Below are 19,503 nucleotides of genomic sequence, written 5' to 3'. Positions count from 1 at the left end.
ATGAAGCAGGCACCTTGTTAAAATTAAGCAGGTCTGGGTCACACGGCCACCTTGAGTTGCAGGAAGGAGGGGAAGTGGGCTGTACATGCAGGCAGAAAACGAAAATAAACACATTTTGGCAAAGATAAGGGGAGGAATGTGGTCGAGAAGCAGCTTGCCTGAGGAGAGCTTATCTCGTCAGACTAAAGAAGTGGGAGGAGAGAGTATTTCCATCATCCCCTGCCCCCAGTCCCATGCGCTGCTTGGGGAATCTTCGCCCCTCTGTTGCCAATGTGGAAACTGAAACTGAAGGGTTCCAGCCGCCTTGGAAGCAGCCCTGAACCAGAGGCAGGGAAGGATTCCGGGGCTGGAGAGCCATTCCTTACCTCGTCCTTCCTCTCCATCTGTCTCGAGTTTCCACCCCCACTCCCATGCATAATTGAAATTTCACTTTTTAATTCCCTGGCGTGCCGATGGCTGCAAAGGTACCCCCAGGGCAACATCCTTCCAAGTCAGGCATCTCTGTTAAAGGCTCCATTTATAAACCCCTTTATTAATATGTATTAAATGATAATGGAATTTATAGTGGGCTTCAGAATGGAAAATGAAGTCTTCCAAGGGAGGCTGGCCTATTTTTAGCCTCTTGTCTCTCGGCTCCACCAGGGCCTTTGCATGTCTGTCGTGATCCTCTCCCTCCCTCCCTCCCTCGCGAACAGATACAGTCTGGCTTGGGAGCATCAGGTTTTCTGGGCCATCTTCAGTGGAGGCTGTTTTCTCAGGTGTCAACAGGGTGTTTCTTCCCAGCTCTATCGGAGCCTGTTCTGGGGGTGCTCAGCACCACAGGGGCACCAGCAAAGCCGAAAAGAAAAGCTGCCAGGGGCGAAGAGGCCCTCCAGTTTTGATCCCGAGGCTTGCCGTGCTGACGCTCTTTCCCAAGGGTGCTTTGACTTCCCTGGAAGAGATGCGCTGGCAGGTTCATGGCTTTGAACCCCGGCCAGGTGCAAAAGGGAGATATTGACAGATAAGATCCTCTCCTGGCGTCCTTCAGTACAGTCTCTCTTGGTGTCTGTCAGGCTGCTGCTAGTACTACTACCGTGTTTCCCCGAAAAGCAGACCAGGTCTTACATTAATTTTTGCCCCAAAAGACGCACCTGGGCTTATTTTCAGGTGATGTCGCCTTTTTTCATGTACAAGAACCTACATTTACTCATGTACAAAAATCTACATTTATTCAAATACAGTCACGCCATCTTCTTCTGGAACATCGCCATTACTCTCCAAACCCTGAATTGTGTTGCAACGGACGTACTAAATGCATCCCTCTGGCTGGCTATCTTAACTGGGGCTTATTTGAGGGGTAGGGCTTATATTACGAGCATCCTGAAAAATCACGCTGGGGCTTATTTTCTGGTTAGGTCTTATTTTCGGGGAAACAGGGTACTGCTATCACTATTAGTATTGCTAGCACGATTATTATTGCTATTCCTATTGTTATTACTCATTTATTTTAACTGGGAGCCCGGCATGCTGAGGAGCAAAGCACTGCCTTTCCGTGCCACCTCTGTTTGGGTGCAGGAGAGTCGTTTTTTGCTCTGGCACTCAAGCCCCTCCTGTGCCTTGTGCTTTGCTTTCTGTGTGGGGGGCTTTGCTTTGAGTCTTGCCCCATTTGCCTGCTGGGCGTTCGGTGTTTATTGGGGAGCCCTACCCCCCCCCCCCCCGGCAGCCATTTTCTGAGTGGTCAGGCCCTCCTGTGGCAGAAAATTTCTGGCAGCCCCCTTTTCTCAGAGCCAGCCGTCTATTTTTGAAGGGGCAGCTGTGGGAAAATGTTGTGCCCAGTTTGGCTTTTAAGGGCATGAGGAAGTTGGATGTATTCATCCTCCTTTTGTTCTAAGTGCCTTTTTACTGTAAGTTCAGAGCTGCAGCCCACAGAAAGATTTATTTTTGGGGGGGCGGGAAGCCTCCTCTAAGTGGGGGCAATTTAGTTGCAGCTCTGCATCAGGCGCAGTTTATCAAGTGTGGCATAAAAGGGCAAGCGTCGCCTAGTGGTTAGAGTACTGGGCTGAAGCTCAGGGGACCCAGGTTCTACACCCCACCTGGCCATGACGCTTGCTGGGTGAAATTGGCCAGTCACTGACATTCAGCCCCACCTACCTTACAGGGTTGCTGTGAGGATAAAATGGGGAGGAAGAGCATGCAGGTTCCTTACAGGAAAAAAAGGGAGGCTCTGAGGATCATTAATAAATGGTAATAATAAATGACCATTGTAGTACGTGCTCTTTCTCGTTCCTGTCCGTAACTAGCATAAATTCTGGAAAAATATGTAAATTTGGATCCGTTATGTGGCTACAGAATTCAACGGATTTGGGATCACTCCCTTCCAAAAAACTCCAAAGTATCGATAACAAAATCCACTTCCTCTTTGATTGTTAGACCAGCAATTCTTCCAGGCATTTCCTTGAAAAAAAATGCAGAACTGGAATTAAGGATGCTTAAGGCAGGGACAAGAAGAACTCTAGTTGTGATGAGCCATTGACATGCTGGCTGAGGATAATGGGAGTTGTGGTCCAACACAAGTAGAAGGCGCTCAGCAGAGAGGGTCTCTCTCTAAGTTCTAGGAAACGTTTTGGAGGGGTTTTTTTGGGGGGGGGGGCTTTTCTTCCATGGCTATGAACGGGTGCTGCTAAGTTTGAGGCAGCCAGGAATTGCCGTCACCGGGCGAATGTTTCATCACCCCAGGCAGGTGCTTTGGCAGATCTGGGAAGGCCCTACCGTCAGAGCCTGGGGACAGGGGTTTTGCTGCTAAGTTTGAGGCAGCCAGGAATTGCCGTCACCGGGCGAATGTTTCATCACACCAGGCAGGTGCTTTGGCAGATCTGGGAAGGCCCTACCGTCAGAGCCTGGGGACAGGGGTTTTCCAAGACAAATGCCTGCAGAGGGAACCAGCATCTCCGGTATCCCCTTTCGAGATGGAAGGATCCTGCGGCCCCTTTACGGGCACAAGAGCGCTGCCCGGGGATTTCCTGAGGCTCGTTTCCGACATCCCCGTCGGTGTGGGAGCTGAGGCATTGGGAGGTGGGTCGAACTGCAGAAGGGGCTGAGATGCACAGAGGGCTGCAGCGGGAGGTGGTTAGAACTGGTCCAGTGCTCTTCTGGGCCCCCGGCTAAAGGTTTGGGGCTGCACATTGGTTCCCCATCGAGCCAGGAGAGAGACCTGTCGTGTTTCTGACCGCCGGATCAGCTCCGGGACGGGTGAGTTGCTCTCTCGTGCTCAGATGCACGCGATCTGGCTGATGCAGCTTTCTCTCTTTCACCGCAGGCCACAAGAGGGGGGAGATCTGGTGTTAGAGGCTAAGGGCGAAACGGCTGGGCTCTGGAAGGTCAGCTCCCTCCACCCACTGAAGTGCCCCTTGGACGTTTCCTCGGTTGGACTTTTGCTCTAAACCCATTTGCTGCTCTTCCTGACAGCGGTCCCTCGAAACAATTTTACAGTTAGACAAAACAAGCACTCTGCATTGGCCAGAAGGGGTCCGCTAAGCATTCCCTCTCAGCGTCTCCCCCATCCCTCTTCTCTGGGTTTGGGAAAACATCACCAGGGTGGTGTCTGTCTGACAGAAACACAACACTCGAGAAAGCAAAAATAATCCTTCACAGAATGCTTTGTCACCAAAACCCAGAGTTAAGGAGAAAATATGCGTTACTCTGTTCAGAGGCCTTTAATATAAAATATAAACATAGCAGATACATTAATACAAATTCATATAGCATTGCATCAAGGATTTCGAAACTGTCGCAAATTTGGCCAAATGCAGCTTGAGATGGAGTCTTTATCCATGACAGAAAAGAATATCTGAACAATAAAACAAGAGGTTAATGAGGAGAAAATCAGAAACAAGAACATAGCTTAGAACGACCACAGATATGCATTACTTGGCCTTGACTCCTGTATTTTAAATAAATAGCAGGAGGATTGTGCCCTTCAGACAACTTCCATGTGTGGATAATTCTAAGTGTGCTGACAATTCACAGAGACCAGCAGTTTGAGTCAGATACCCCGTGACTCAGTTCCCAGACCGCCAAACAATCCCCAGACTTGCCAGTACTTGAGCTATCAGTTTGGTCATCAAAAATGTGTTCTGTGGCTGATGTTCTAGAGGAAATATTTGAAATACTCTCTCCGCTGCTTCCCCTCAAGTCACAGATGGAGAAACCGCTGCCCTGTGGCAGCCCAAACTGGATGCTTTTGTCTTTGGGGAGATCGGCTTTGCGAGCGGCGCAACTCCCCACAGGTTGTTGCGCATCGATGGCTAAGTGGCGGTATAGAAATTTAGTATACTGTTACTTGCTACTAGTAATAATAATGATGATGATGCCATGTGAGCCCTGTGTGGCTTCCTGCTCATGACCAGGTTACCCTGTGATCCCCGGACTTGTTTTTGGGTTACCCAAGCCCATGGTGGCTTGTTCCGTTGTCCGAACCAGGGAGGGCAATTTTATTGTCGATTGTGAGGACCAGCCCAAGTGGCCCTGCCGCATCTCGCAGTCTCGGTTGTACCACCGCCTTCCTCCCTGGTTCCTTCTCAGCTGGCAGCTACCCTCTCCTTTCCCCAAGTTTCTCCTCCATATCCCGGCTTTGCAATGACTTCTGTGTGTTGCAGCTTCCCGCGACTGCTCGGTCATGTCAAGACACGGACAGCGAGCAAGGAAGGGAACCACCGTGGGGACGGGGCAGGGTGGGGGGGAGTCAGAAGCAGCTGGAGAGGAGCTTTGCCAGCAGGCACATGGGAGGGGGTGTGCTTTCTTTAGGGTCATGTAAAGCAGCTTTTCTTACAAGTGTTTTCTGGCAGTGTAAGCACCGAAGTGCAAGGGGGAGTGCGGGAATACTTGCCTAACTATCGGAAAGACGGACTTGCGCGGCAGTGAAAGTCTCCGGAAGAGAGAGGAAATCGGGCAAATTCATCCGTGCCCTTCAGAAGGGCTCATAAAATTAATTCGGTTCAGTGAGCCGAAGTGGGCGGAATGGAGAGAGGCTCCCTTGCAGTGAGGGGGCTGATGTAGGGACTGAGTCACTGAGAAGTTCTGCTGCAAAGGCCCCTGGGATACATGCCAGGGAGCGGAGGGGAATGGGTGGAGAACAAGCCGTGGCGAGCCGGATCATCTGTCGGGAGGGTTGTGGGTTGTCCAAGAAATGACCCCACATCTGTTGGCCATGTGCTGCTTCCCTTCCATGTTCCTCCTCATCGTTTACGGGTTGCCGTGCCTCCTGAACCCCACAAGGTAGGCTGAGGGGGTGGTTTCCAAAGCACCCTCCAACCGATGGCTTGTCCTGGAGATCTGAAGCTTGGCTGACAGGTTCACACAGCACAGGTAATTACGGGAACAGTGCAGGACACAACCCAGCATATGCAGGGCAGAGAAAACGACCACTGGGGGTCCTTTCTCTTTCCCAAGAGGGCACCTCCAGACAGTGTCTCTCCCTCTCCCTCTCCCTCTCCCTCTCCCTCTCCCTCTCTCTCTCTCTCTCTCTCTCTCTCTCTCTCTCTTTTGTTGAGGTGTTGAAAGGACAGATTTAAAGGGTAGAAGAAAGCGGCCACTAACATGGTCAAATCTGTCAAAGTCAATTTTAGAGCTATAGATTTAAAATATTTGTATGCTGGCTCTCCTAGGCTCGTGGCTGTTTACATAAGAGAGCAATCGATATAGAAATATCACGACAATACGGCAAAGAATAGTAATTCAGAGCAGCTGTACCCCCACCCTAGCAGAACCTCACTGCCTCCTTCCCCCGGTACCCATGCTCTCCATGGGGATGATGGAAATCGCAGTCCGGCCTGTCTGGAGGGCGTGGCACCAGCCTGGGAAAATGCTTGGCCACACTGGGTCTAGACGGTCGCTTTGGTTGATTTGACTGCCTCCTCCTCCCATGTCCAGGGACAGAATTTGAGTACACGGACTCGGAGAGCGAAGTGAAGATCCGAAAGAAGTCTCCGTCCGGACTGCTGCGTGGGAAGAAGGGTCTGCTTGAACAGAGCAGTACAGCAGCGGTGCACCCAGCGAACGCCATGGACGTGCCCTCCGTGGGGAACGCGGACAAGGCCAAGATGGCTCCCGAGAAGAGCCGCAGGCTGAAGAAGCTCAAGTCGCCGAAGGACCTGAGCTTCGAGTTCGGGCTGGAGGTGAGCGACGACGACCCCTGGAATCGGCGGAGGAGTGAGCGGATCTTTCTTCACGACGCCACCATGTCTTCGGCCGTGCTGTCCTCCTCCGCGCCAGCCAGCTCCAGCACCACTTCCAAGTCCGGGCGCAGCGTGAAGGGGACATCCCTGAGTCCCAAGAAAGATGGGACCAAGGGGAAGGAGAGGAAGGAACTCAGCAAGGTACGGACTCTGCGTTGATGGATGGAGCAGCCGTGGGGAGGCCAAAGATGCCGCTGCTCAGAGGGAAGGCCAAGAAACGTGGTTAATGTTTAAAGCGCACGTGTGAACCCAGCTCTGTAGCATTCTGGGAACCCCTTTTTGCACAGAGTTCTGAGCACTGGTTTGCATGTTGCCTGCTCGATGGATGACCCTCAGCTTGAAAATGAAAGATGCCTTTTGAGGTGATGTATATGGAAGTTCTCTCTTGGGCACTTGATTTGCAAAGAGCTCGTTGAGCAGCAGCGGCATAGCCGTGGGTTGAACGTTAGTTTAGTCTGACTTTCCATGAAAAAGCTCAGGGTGGCGCTTCACAGCATAAGGAAGGACTTGGTTGTAAAACCAGAAATGCGATCAGTGAATGGATGGACACTTGAAGGAGTTGATCTGTGAGGGAGATTTAAAATGGATGACTTCTGCCAGAAAAGAAGTGTTCCACATAATAAAGGAAAGTCATGGGAGAGCAGGGAGAGAATGGAGGGAACTCCAAAGCCCAGGTGTGACCACCCCCAAAAAGGCCTTCTCCTGCATCCCAGTCCAACACAACTCAGAACTTGGTGAGAGATCAGTTTTTCTCCTATGCTCATAATCCTAGAACCCAAGTGGGATGTCCTCTGAAGCTGACTGCTGGAGCTTCAGGTCACAAACGAAAGGGCGTTTTCACACAGTGCTAAGTTAGATCGTGGAATTCTCTACCATGAGAGGTCGTGGCGGCCACCAGTTGGGATAGCTTTAAAGGGGAACTGGGTGAGAGCAAGAGATGCTATCCCTAGCTACGGTCCTGATGGCTCTATGCTACCTCCAGAATCGGAGGCAATATGCCTGTGTAGACCAATTGCTGGGGAATATGGGCAAGAAGGACCACGCGGCAGCACTCACGCCCTCCCTGTGGGTTTCCTGTGGACAGGTGTGTGAACGTCATGCTTGGCTTTATGGACCTTTGGTCTCACCTCCCAGACTGCTTCTTGCATTCTGTAGATCCAAGTGACCAAGCAGGCTTAAGTGGAAATGAGAGGACTTTAGATATCCCAGCAGAAGCTTTAAAGGTCATGACCTGCACTTTGAGTTGGGCCTGGAAACTGTCTAGAAGGCCAAGATACTGTTGCCACGCGGGGGTCCTGGGTGCCTGATAAGCAGAGGCTTTTCTGATCCCTGCGCACCCTTCTGTCAACACCTGATCACATGGTCGATGGGGAGAAGGTGGAAAGGGGGCGGCCACAGGGGCAAGCACGTAGACGGAGGCCTGGATGAAGGAATTCCTGGAAAGGAAATCCGAGTGTGTGTAAACCTCGCTGCGTACCCATCAACACAGCTTTGCAAAAATTGCGTTCAGCCTTTATAATACAGTCTTTGGGATGCTTCATTATGTCCCCGAAACTCAGAAAGTTGGTTGTATGAAACAGGCCTGAACCGGCTTTCCTGAAGGTGCAGGTCGAGTTCTCTTCTCACCTCCTGCTTTTAATTTGTACTTGAGCTTCAGCATGGAATCAAAGAGTATCTTTCTGTACATCACCCACCAGCAATCATAGACTGGATTCAGACACCACAACCAACACTCCAGGGTTGTGTTTGAGCTGAGCGTGGGTTGCCTTTGAACTGTGGGTAGTTACTGAAATATAGACTATCCTCTTGCTTGAACCCAGTTTTGCTATCAAGCCAGAAACAACCCATGAAGAGAATCCATGGTTTGTAGTTTGGTTGTGGGTAACAAACTATGGTTTCTTAGTGTGCCTGGGTTCAGACAGGACAGTAACAGCCCATGCTCAACCCATCGGCAGCCACAATACAGCTGAGTGAGAGGGAAAGACAGAGGGTAGATTTGAGCCCAAGCAACAAGCACCTGAGTTTTATCAACAAGCCCCTTCGCCTTTGGTTTTCATTTGCTGGTCCAGCTTGCAGGCTACCTTTGCTTTGAACTCCCTGGCAAACTTTACTGATTGGGAATTTTCTGTCTTTTTTGCAGAAGAAGAAAAATAAAGAAGCCGCATTTTGCTCCTCCTCCTCTTCCTCCTCCTCCTCCTCTTCCTCCTCCTCCCTCTCTCCACCGGGCATAGTCAGCTCTACTCCTGACATCCGAACCAGCCTGGCAGGCTCTCTGGGCTCCAGCAAGAAGAGCAAAAGCAAGGCCAAAGCCAAAGAGGTGAAAAAAGAGGTGTGCTGCAGCCAGCCGGGACTCCGCTTCTGCCTGCACGTCGTCTGCTTTGCTCAGGAGGCGGGGAGCGTGAGACGAGGGTGCCAGAAGCACGTGTCTCCCCAGAGTGCATTTCACCCACTTCTCGCCCAGAAAGGCTGCCGCAACTTCTTACACGCAGTCATTCGGGCAAAGCCATTCCTGCTTCCGGGCTCACCATCTGGAAAGACACTGCACAGAAGGGAAAGGGGGATGTGGGGGGGGGGGGGGAGGGGGGAAGGAAAGGAAGGAAGGAAGGAAGGAAGGAAGGAAGGAAGGAAGGAAGGAAGGAAGGAAAATTGGTCTTTCTCAGGGTATCTGAAAAATGTGCTTGTGTGTGCGTATTTAAAACATTTGTATGCTGCCTTTTGTGCCACAGCAGCTCTGGGCGGCTCACAATCATGAGATAAAAAGCCACAATGAAACTAAGAACAACAATTACAAAGACAATACTAATAAAATACAGTTGAAAATGCAAAACGAAGGTTTAGTGGCCTCAGCTAGTAAAATTCTTTTAAAAAGGAAGCTCTTTGCCTGTCACCAAAAGGAGTATAAAGAAGGCGCCAGCCGAATCTCCTTGGGGAGAGCGTTCCAAATATGGGGAGCAGCTGCTCTCCCTTCCCTAGGTGAGGGCTCACACGGGAGGGCCCCCTGCATAGGTCTTAAAGCCAGGTCGGCATATGAGGTGTCGGCGCCCACACATGCCTAGAAGGCTATTCATATTCTGAGTCTGGGCAACGTAAAGCCCTCAGTCCCAGGTGAACCAAATTCTGCTCCATGAAAAGCTGCCTCCTGCAAGCGCAAGCAATACCTGGGAAGCAAAACAAAACCGGGCCGGATTATTTCCCCCTCTAGCAAAGCATTTTCTGCTGTGCTTGGCAATGGATCCCTGCAGCAACCTCCCACAACCCACTTCCTTTCAGAAGCGTCTGATTATAACTCTCAGTCACAGCAAGAGAAAGGACACATTTGTTGCCAAGCAAAAGAGGGAAAAGAAATCTTGCAGGTGCTTGAAGAAAAATTGTTTACTTTGCCCAACACATTCTGAAAAAACATTGTTTTCCTTCCGGAGGGACCTTTTATCTTTCTTCAGATAAACCAGAACGAATCCTTCCAAAATTTAGTCTTTCTTGATATGCTGAGCATTGGAAAGATTATTTTCTGTATCTCTGAAGAAAGATACAGGAGGAGAAAGGAATGTTATTTTTGAAATGCATTGGGTAAAGCAAGCATTTTTTTCTTCTGCCCCTGAAATATTCCCCCTTCTTTTTCTTGGTTACAAATTACGGCTCCCGTCATTCACTGTAGACAATGCTGGCTGGAGGCCTTCCAAAATCTTCCATGCCAGACGGTTGGCCGGCTAAGCTTCCCAGTGGTCAGTGTGGTGGTGAGAACCTCCCTCCCCTTTGCCCATCGCCATGATTAACCAACTCAGAAATGGTAGGGTCTTGACCTACTGCCAGAAAGATCACAAGGCTGGTGCCAGGCAGGCCTCACTGGGGAAATGCCTTCCATGGGCCGGGGACCCCACCAGGAAGACACCACCCTCCTGGCTTCTGCCTTCCAAGCCAGCCTGGAAGGGCGCTGCCTAACCTTGCCTGCTTTCATCCCCGTGCAGAGCCGAGGGAAGGGAGGGGCCGTCAGCAAGCTCATGGAGAGCATGGCCGCCGAGGAAGATTTCGAACCCAACCAGGACAGCAGCTTCTCCGAGGACGAGAACGTGCCATTGAACGTGCTTGTGGAGAGGCCACTTACGCCAGGTGAGAGATGGGCACTGCCACAGGCCCCGATATTCAGCTTTCTTCCTGCCCTGCCCCAAAAGGGAGATGATGTACAACACCAAAGGCTTCTCGTCGCAAGCATTTCAGCCACTTTTCAGCCACGAGGGCTTTCAAAGCATGTGCGATGTTCAGAAACAGGCTTTTTATCCAAATCTAGAAGACCCACTATGGTCATCTTGAAGATGCAATGCAAAAGGATAAAGGGATGGGGAGGGCAGAGGAAAAACAGGAAACTCAGACACAGTGAAGTAGCCATTTTTATTATGATCAGCTGGGGACAATTCGGGGAGGAGAGGAATGTGGGATCCCCAGGTCAGTTCAGGATGTGGAACGGGCTGCATGTCGGTAAGGGATTTAAAGAAGCGCCTTGGTGCACATTTCTGCCGCCTTCTGAGAATCGCCACTGACACACCCACCCTGGTGTTGATCCTCCGCTTTTCCGCAGCCCCTCGTTCCTGCATCATTGACAAAGACGAGCTGAAGGACGGCCTCAGAGTCCTCATCCCCATGGACGACAAGCTGCTGTATGCCGGGCATGTGCAGACCGTCCATTCTCCCGACATGTAAGCAAAAGGACATGCGTTACAGATTGGGGGAACGGGTTGGGACCGCGGCCAGAGAGACGAACGCTTATATTCTTCTCGGTGCCAGGTCAAAACCCTTTTATTCAACGGTTACTTTAGAAATTAGCATTTTCGTGTTCCGCCCGTCGCTTTTGCTTGAATTTTGTATTGCTTATGGTTACTTATTAATTGGTGTGCATCGTTTTATTGTATTTTGTTTTTTAAGGATTGTAAGCCGTCCTGAGAGGCCATGCATAAGGGACAGCATATAGAAGTTTTAAGTAAATAAATATTAAAAGCTTCCAGAGCTCCAGTGTGCATTTGATGCTCCCACACAAGTTCAGCACACGGAACGCACAGTTTTCAGCTCTCTGAGAAATTCAGAGTCCTTTCCTTCTCCCCTTCCATCAAATTATTATTATTAGTAGTATTATTATGAATTACATTTTTATACCGCCTGTAGCCGAAGCTCTCTGGGTGGTTTACAAATGCCGTACTTCTCCTAGATAGGGCCTTTGTTGGAGATCTTACGATCTGGGCAAGCTGATATAAGAAGTACCCCTTTCAAGCATAATTAACTTGATTCATGGCTCCAATATAGATGTGACTACTCAAAAGTAAGCTCCACTGAGGTCAGTGGGACTCACCCCCAAGTGAGTCCTACACCCGGCTTGGCTTAGTGCAGAATTCGAACACTTGCATTTTTCTGGAACACAGGATATAAATGACCTATGCTGGCTTTGTGAGAAAGGGAGCAACTGGCTCATGAGATCCTTGCCTCTGGAGCTTAGCATGGTTTATAGCACTTGCTCCAAGTTCCCTGCTTTGGGTGGGTCACTGGGGATGCTGCTGATGTTCCGGTGAGAAACAAAGGGGTCGTCCCAGTTGGGGCCCTTAATCTGTGCAGCCGTTCGCGATTTGTAAGCACCTGGTTCCAGGAGTGGAAGGAAACCGTGATGGTGTGGGGCTTCTGGTATTGCTGCTGGTTTGTACTGAAAGCAGAAGAGGTGGTTTTCTAAAGCCCTCCTTGTAACAGCCCGACAAGGCATGGAATGTCTCTCTGGCGGCATTCTTTTTGCTTCTGTCTTACATCTTGATGCCTCTCGGCCTCCTCCTCCTCCTCTTCCTACTTCAGTGTTGCATTTTGGGTCTATATGTTTCAGATACCGAGTTGTAGTGGAGGGAGAGCGAGGGAATCGCCCCCATATTTATTGCCTGGAGCAGCTGCTGCAGGAGGCGGTAAGTGCCGATGCCCTGGAAGGGGATGCTCTGCTCTGACCTGGGAGAAAAGGAGGAGGATCCGGGGCGAGCGAGGGCCAGTCACAGGCGCTCAGCCCAACGAGGTGGCTACTGGGCGGGCCAGAGAAGCTACGAAAGCCACGCTGGGTGCCTCACAAGAGGAGGAAAGGCGAGATATACATGCACTGAGATAATAATAAGAAGAGAAAGTCAGCTACTGATGCTTCTCTTGCACAGCTGCACTGTAGAATCCACTCCTACAAGATGCATCATAGGCAAGATTCGCCGTAGGTGCCACAGGGGGCCCAGGTCTGGCTCCAAATCTTGGAGAGGCCCTGGCAAGACACCCTCCATGGGCCCCTTCCCTGCAAGAGCCCACCTTCCCCGGCTGCTCTTGCCCCCCATTTTCTCAACCTGGCTATCTTTTGGAAGATGGACAGGAAGAGAGCCGATGGGGGCATCTCCCTCGCCTTCTCGCCTCCCCTGTGGTCTGGGATGATAGGACAGGAGGCAGGTGGGCAGGGAGGCTGCGGCACGGAGAGGAGGGCTGTTGACGGAGGGCCTGCGCCGTGGGATGGGCTGCCAACAGGCGCCAGGCCCTGCCTCCCTCTGACACCTGTCCAACACGTGTCCCGGCTGTGAGAAAGTGGACAGGGGGAGATCGGGCTCTGCTTTGCTTAGTCGTGGCAACCTGGTTTCCAGTGTGTGCTGCGATGGTCTGTTGTTCTTGTCGTCGTGCTCATTTTAGATCGTATTTCATTGTATCTTATCGATCGCTGTTTGCTGCCCTGATAATTTTGGCTATCAGGTGGTGTGGCAATAAAATTAGTTGTAGCAATCGTAATACATTATGTGCTGCTTGTGGGCTTCCGTGGGCCGTCGGTTGCCCACATGAGCCCAGAATGCTGGCGCGGGTGGCCCTGGGTCTGACCCGGCCGGGCTGTCCTCCTCGCACACAGATCATCGATGTGAAGCCCCCTTCGGTGCGCTTCCTCCCCGAGGGCACGAGGATTGCCGCTTATTGGAGCCAACAGTACCGCTGCCTCTATCCCGGGACCGTGGTCCGAGGTGAGACGTCCTGCGGTTCTCCCAGGCTGGGCTTTCTCTCAGACGGGCCCTCCCCAGTGTTCTGGGCCGCACCCGCTGGTGTTCCTCGGCACTGGTCATGCCAGCAGGAGCCGAGGGGTGTTGCAGTCTGCGGATACCCATGTGGGGAGTCTGTGTAAGAACCGGTGGCGCCAGAGCATGTGGCGGGGACCACATGAGGGTCTGACGATGCCACGGAGCAAAGCGATGGCGGGTGCTTTGTGGGACGCGTGGCTGCAATCCGTTCTCCTCTTCTCAGGGGCCCATGATCAGGACGACAACGGGGACTTGATCACGGTGGAGTTCGACGACGGTGACACTGGAAGGATTCCCTTGTCCCACATCCGGCTTCTTCCCACTGATTACAAGATCCAGTGTGAGTCTGGCTTGTGGGACGGGATTTGCACTCATCTCTGGAAGAGGCACAGAACTTGGGTCCAGAGGGCTGGACGCAGCTGGCTTGAGGCCCCAGTCTGACCCAGGGTTGCCCAGAAGGCTGCCTCTTTCTGCAGTCATGACCCCTGTCTCACAAACACTCTCTGCTGCGGGTTTCCCGAGATCTTGTGAACCCCCTCCCCTTTTCAAAGGTTGAGCCACTTCCCCTGGGGCTTAGCTTTGGGCAGCAAAAGATTTAAGCTGAAATAAGTTGGGATTTCGGCTTGACCTTCTGCCTTTGGCTCCACACGGCACTGGAATGGGACTCCCAGGAGAGTCTGCAGAGAGACTTCCTGCCCTCTGGCAAAAGGTTTCAGCAGCCCTGTTCCAGGAGACGAGTCTGCGGATCTGTCTTCCAGGAAGCCCACTTCCTGAAGCTGAGTTCTCGCCCACTTCCTTCTTTCTGAGGAGCAGGAAAGGAGTGGCTGGATAGCCCCAGGTCCCCTGGGGAATTCCTGCTCTCCATCGCCCCTGACGGTTAGACTTTGCCACTGAGGAGAGGCCTAGCAGCACACGGAGCGGCCCCAGGTTTCCACACCCTGCTCTAGGCTCATTCGCTGTTTTGAGCGCACCAACAACCGCGAAAAACGGGCAAGGCAGTTCTAGCACTAGAACCTCCCCAGAGAGGTTCCTCTGGTGCCGTCACTTTATTCTGTTCGGCCCCAGGCTAAAACCTTTTTATTTTCCCAATATTTTAAGGTCTGACTGTTATTTTAATATGGGATTTATGGTCAGAAATTGATTAGGATGCTGTGCTTTATTTTTTATCTTACTGTTAAACTGTCCCGAGACTTCAGTTAATGGACAGTCTAAAAAAGGTTTAAACAAACAAACAAACAAACAAACAGTGCTTCTTCTGCACCAGCATGGCCAGCCGGGGCCATGTCCCCCAGCACCTCCGGGGGGCGCTCTGCCGCCGTCCTGAGTGCCTCCCATGGAGATTCCACGGGGAATGCCGCACAGCGTGCAAAGCGTCCCCGGAGGACTTTGCGCCGGTGAGACCGTGTGTGTCGTGGCTCCCATGCCCAGAACGGCCGTGGTTGATGTTTCCAGGTGCCGAGCCCTCTCCCGCCCTGCTGGTGCCCAGCACAAAGCGCCGCAGCCGCAAGTCCAGCAAGGACCCCGGAGAAGGGAAGGAGGGGACCGGAACGGGGGCGGAAGAGCCGGCGGCGAAAGGCAAAGGGCGTGGGAGGAAACCGAGCACCAAGCAGAAAGCCGGTAGGAGGACCACGCACGCGCTGCTGGGGCTGGCAGGGGACGGCGGGGATGCAGTCAGCTGCCCCTGCGAGCCCGGGGGCCTGGGCTGCTGGGCAGCGCTTTCTGGTGGGGGCCCGGGGGGGTCCTTCTTGTGAACGTGGCCTGATTCCCTTTCGCTGGTGATGGCAGGTAGGGCAGTCGGGTCTTCCGCAAGTCAGGGTGCACACAGCTGCAGAACTGTGCCCCCCCCCCCCGGTCCCCAGCTTTTGGAAAGAATAGAGGATGCATGGACTAAAAATGCAGCCCCACCATTTATCAAACGAGGCACTTTTGGAAAAGTTGCTCTGATGGGCAAACTTAGGAGAACTGCAGGTGACAGGAGCACGTGCTGAAGCGGGTTTGCCCCTTTATGCCGCACAGGTGGGGGTCTCTCTTAGGCACCTGCCGTTCTGCATGCAACTACGGATCTTCCTTCTTGTTCCTCCTCCAACATCACTGTATTTAAAATACCAGTGTGTCTCCCGAGAGTTAATGGATGAGAGCTCATCAGATCAGTCAGCACAGATGTCTCCTGATGGGTTCAGTTCGCGAGAGGCGCCTGCAAAAGGGCTGGAACCTGGCAGACCTCCGACGTTAAATGATAAAACGTGTAAATAAATAACGGGGTGGCCTGAGAGACCCCCTGACTGTTGAGGGCAGCCTGAGCTGCTGCTCTCCAAATGTTTCAAGCTCACAACTGCCATCCCTGCCAGCCAGTGGGAAAGATGGGAGTTGTAGTCGAAGCATGGAGGTCATTGGATTGGGGAAGGCTGAGATAAATGCTTCCCCCGACCTTCCTGCAGAGTTTGACTCCGATCCTTCACCAGTGTCCATATGCTGAGTTTGTTTAATGTTGAGTTGCTTGAAAGGGAATATGGTGGGATATAAATGGAAAGATGGTGGAATATATGCAAAGATACAAAACATATTTCCGTGGGCAATTTAGGGTGGAGACTGTCCTTCCCGGATCTAGCATGGCCTTTTCCAGAGTGTTGCCTCCCAGAGGTTTTTGGCTTCAATTCCTGGCAGCCTTCAGCTAGTTGGGGATGCTGAGAGTTTACATCTGGAGGGATCTTCCCCAACCTGGTAGCCTTCAGAGGCGTCTGGACCGCATCTCCCAGAATTCCTGACCAGCAGGGCTACTGACAGGGAATTCTGGGTGCTGCAGTCAAAACGAGTCTGGGAAGGCTCATTTAGACAGCACAAGGTTGTAGAACCCTGATCCGTGGAACAGGCACCGCACGTGGCCACCACTGCCACCTTTACTTGAAACACCCCTTTCTGCTGCTTTCCAGAAGAAAACGCCCCCCCAGAGCAGACAAGCGACACGCCAGCGAGCTCGCCCCTCGTCCCAGAAAAGCCCCTTTGCAAGCAAGCCGTGAAGGGCTCCAAGAAAGCACAGCCACACGTCCCCGCCCGGAACTCACCGGCGCCGGCAGAGGAGAAGCATCATGGCAAAGGCGGCAAGGTGAAGCTCTCTGCCAAACTGCACAGCCCGGCCCAGTCCGCCTTCCAGTCCCAGGTGTTCAGTGGTGCCCGCGGGAACGAGCCGTACACCGAGCTGCCGGGTGTCCTGCCAGCCTTCGCCCCTTCTGAGAGCCCCTCTGGCAAGGCCAAATCCAAGAAAGGGAAGTCTGCCGAGGAGTCCCCAGAATTTGGCTCGACGGCCAAGGCTCAGAGGAAGATCCCCGACAGCGAAATCCTGATCAAGCTGGACCACGAGGGCGTCATGTCCCCCAAAACCAAGAAGACGAAGGAGGCCATGCGGATGCTGGGGGATTCCAGTCTGGCCGGGAGGAGGGAGGCCAAGAACATCTTGGGACTGAGCTACAGCGCCATCTCCAACACAGACGCCAAGCAGAAGCCTTCCAGGAGCAAGGCGGCCAGTGGGGAGCCTGCAGCTCCCAGCTTCGGAGGCAAGTTTGGGGGCTCTGGAGAGAAGGCGGCTCCTGCAAAGGATGAAGAGGATCAAGGGCAGTCTGCCCCGGCAGGAGACGAGTCCGAAAGCAACAGCAGCGGCAGCAGTTCAGAGTCCGAAGGAGAAGAAGAAGCCGAGAAGAACGGAGGAGGAGCCCAAGACAGCAGCTCAGCCAGTTCGCGGGCATCCACGCCCATGTCCTCCTCCAATTCCTCCTCCTCCTCTTCCTCCAGCAGCAGCAGTTCCTCCTCCTCTTCCTCCTCCTCCTCCTCCTCCTCCTCCACCACCTCCTCCTCCAGCTCCAGCTCTTCCTCCTCCTCCTCCTCCTCCTCCACCACCGACGAGGACTCGTCCTGCAGTTCGGATGATGACGAGGCCGAGTCCCAGCCCGGTGCCTCGTCCGCCCAGCAGGCCCTCCCGCCTAAGCCGGCCAAGCAGTCGGGGAAGCCGCGCGCCGCCTCGCACCCCCAGGGCCCCAAGCTGGGGCAGCCGCCGCAGAAGCAGCAGCAGAGCAAGAACCGGCCCAAGAAGCGCGAGGGCATCCACCTGCCCACCACCAAGGAGCTGGCCAAGCGCCAGCGGCTGCCTTCTGTGGAGAACAGGCCCAAGATCGCCGCCTTCCTGCCCGCGCGGCAGCTGTGGAAGTGGTTCGGAAAGCCCACCCAGGTGAGCATCGCCTCCTCGAGCTTTCTGCAGGGCCCGCTGCTCCTTAGACGCTGGGACTGGGCTGCAAGGTTGCACAAACCCCAGTCCAAGGCTGGACTTGCCCCTTCGCGCCTGATGCAGGATGTCCCGTTTCCGAATGCCATCGTTAAATAAGTGGTTTTCCTGCTTCTACAGCCCCTTTATCTCTTTGCGCAGGGGCAGAGGTTAGATTGCCCAATGACCGCGGACTCAGTTTGGCCCTGTGCGATTCCTCGGAGGGCCTCACCCCTTTGGTGTGGGGCAGCTTGGTGCCAGATTTCCCCCGTTCCAAAAGGCCCAAATGCCGGTTCCTGCCAGAAAGAGCTTCAGGCTGAAGCATGCGGTTACTCTGGCCCCTCGCATTTTGCCTTTGGCCCCTCCTCTTTTGCCTTTGGCCCTGCCCACCCCTGAAAAGCGGCCCCTGGGAGCTTCTCTGAGATGGAATTCGGCCCTTTGAGGGAGGTTCCCCGTCCTGGTTCTCCTCCGCGCATGGCCAGGGGGAGGCTTATGTGCCGAGCGCATACAGCTCTGCATCCTTTCACTCCGCAGAGGCGCGGAATGAAGGGGAAAGCCCGCAAGCTCTTCTACAAGGCCATCGTCCGGGGGAAGGAGATCATCCGCATCGGGGACTGTGCCGTCTTCCTGTCGGCCGGCCGGCCCAACCTGCCCTACATTGGACGGATCCAGAGCATGTGGGAATCCTGGGGGAACAACATGGTGGTCCGAGTGAAATGGTTCTACCACCCAGAAGAAACCAACCCCGGCAAGAAGCTCAACGAAGGCAAGGTGGGTGACCTTACTGGCTACCCAGCCGACCTGGCACACGCTTGGTGGGGAACAATTTCTGGGATTCCCAGACAAGCGACCCGCGTGACCTTCGGGCTCCTCTTGGGCGAGCTCTGTACCTGTGAGATGGACATGCTGCAGGTGGTGATGTGAATGGCTGAAGCAACGTTTCAGCCTGCCAGAAAATGCCAGTAATTGGCGATGATGCCCCTGCATTGCACTGTTCAGTGATTCACACAACCACGGGCTCCCACAGTTGGGTTGATTCGGTTGTATGTGCAGCCCATCATGGGTTGCTCTTTAGGTGAGTAATCTTACCTGTGAATGGAGGAAACCTTGCCGTCTCAGGACAATCAGGCCTCTGAACATGTGCAGAGTTGCCTTTTTTCCTCTCGTTACCGTAGACATTCAGGGTCCAGAGGCAAATCCAAAATCAGGATTATGACACCTGTGGATATCTCTGAATGCTGCAGGCTTTGCCTTCTAACCTTACTCTTTCCCCTTCGGTTGTTTCTGGTTCCTCGCCTGGTGCTCCTGATCGCAGCGCTGGGATCAGAAATCCAGCAGAAGCCTTTCCACCGCTCTCCAGGCTTCCAGCCAGAGGAAGGACTTCATGGAGGTGAGGAGGAGCCGGCTGGCCAGAAGGCGGTGGGCTTCGCAATACCTCCAGGGGACCCTCCCGTGGAAACGGAAGCAGAACCTGTCTTATGCCATGCCCTGCCGGACGAGTCGGATGCTCGGCTTCCTTCACCCAAGTCTGGGTGCTGCTCAGTTCCTCCATGGCCTCCTCCTAGTCAACCCCTTCCCACGCAAGCCCACAAAGGTGGCCGCCGCTGTCAGCGGGTGGCGTGGTCCCGGCGGCAGGGAGGTGCAGGCAGACGCTGGGGCCTAGGCCGAAAAGGTCCACAGGAGCTGGGGGTCGGAAGCGCTTGCCACAAGCACCCGAAGCAGAATCCCTCACAGGGGCAGGCTCGATGGGGAAAGTCCAGGCCTGTGGACTCTCCCTATGGGGAGAACATCAAAGGGGGCTGGGAAGGAGTGGTTGCGTTTAAGTCAAAATATTTGGCACGCCCAGGAGGGGTGTAAATATAGCAAGAGACTTCAGTGGGGCCAGACGGTGAGAGAACATTAAATCCCTAGAGAAGCTTGGAGCTGGGAGGGAAAGCAAGGGAAAAGAGGTTAGAAGACCAGACGTCGTGTGGAGTATGTTCTCGGG

The 19,503-nt window shown here is 53.4% G+C and overlaps 1 protein-coding gene across 6 annotated transcripts in view; it reads left to right on the top strand.

The window, feature by feature from the left end:
• TNRC18 (trinucleotide repeat containing 18) overlaps positions 1 to 19,503 on the top strand; it is an 89,761-nt gene that overhangs the window by 66,609 nt on the left and 3,649 nt on the right. For 4 of the 6 annotated variants that reach the window (XM_044433105.1, XM_044433108.1, XM_044433104.1 and 1 more), the window contains 11 exons: positions 5,908 to 6,353; positions 8,353 to 8,541; positions 10,178 to 10,319; positions 10,786 to 10,903; positions 12,067 to 12,142; positions 13,102 to 13,210; positions 13,488 to 13,604; positions 14,717 to 14,881; positions 16,195 to 17,483; positions 18,051 to 18,287; positions 18,832 to 18,906. In XM_044433105.1, the coding sequence (XP_044289040.1) occupies positions 5,908 to 6,353; positions 8,353 to 8,541; positions 10,178 to 10,319; positions 10,786 to 10,903; positions 12,067 to 12,142; positions 13,102 to 13,210; positions 13,488 to 13,604; positions 14,717 to 14,881; positions 16,195 to 17,483; positions 18,051 to 18,287; positions 18,832 to 18,906 (2,963 nt within the window). The remainder of the gene's footprint in view (positions 1 to 5,907; positions 6,354 to 8,352; positions 8,542 to 10,177; positions 10,320 to 10,785; positions 10,904 to 12,066; positions 12,143 to 13,101; positions 13,211 to 13,487; positions 13,605 to 14,716; positions 14,882 to 16,194; positions 17,484 to 18,050; positions 18,288 to 18,831; positions 18,907 to 19,503) is intronic. The other 2 variants (XM_044433106.1, XM_044433107.1) reach the window with 2 other exon arrangements.

Source organism: Varanus komodoensis, unplaced genomic scaffold, assembly GCF_004798865.1.
Source record: "Varanus komodoensis strain SLA01 unplaced genomic scaffold, ASM479886v1 scaffold26, whole genome shotgun sequence".
Classification (NCBI taxonomy): Eukaryota; Metazoa; Chordata; class Lepidosauria; order Squamata; family Varanidae; genus Varanus; species Varanus komodoensis.
The sequence above is the reverse complement of the archived record's forward strand: the minus strand, read 5'-3'. Positions and strand labels throughout refer to the sequence as shown.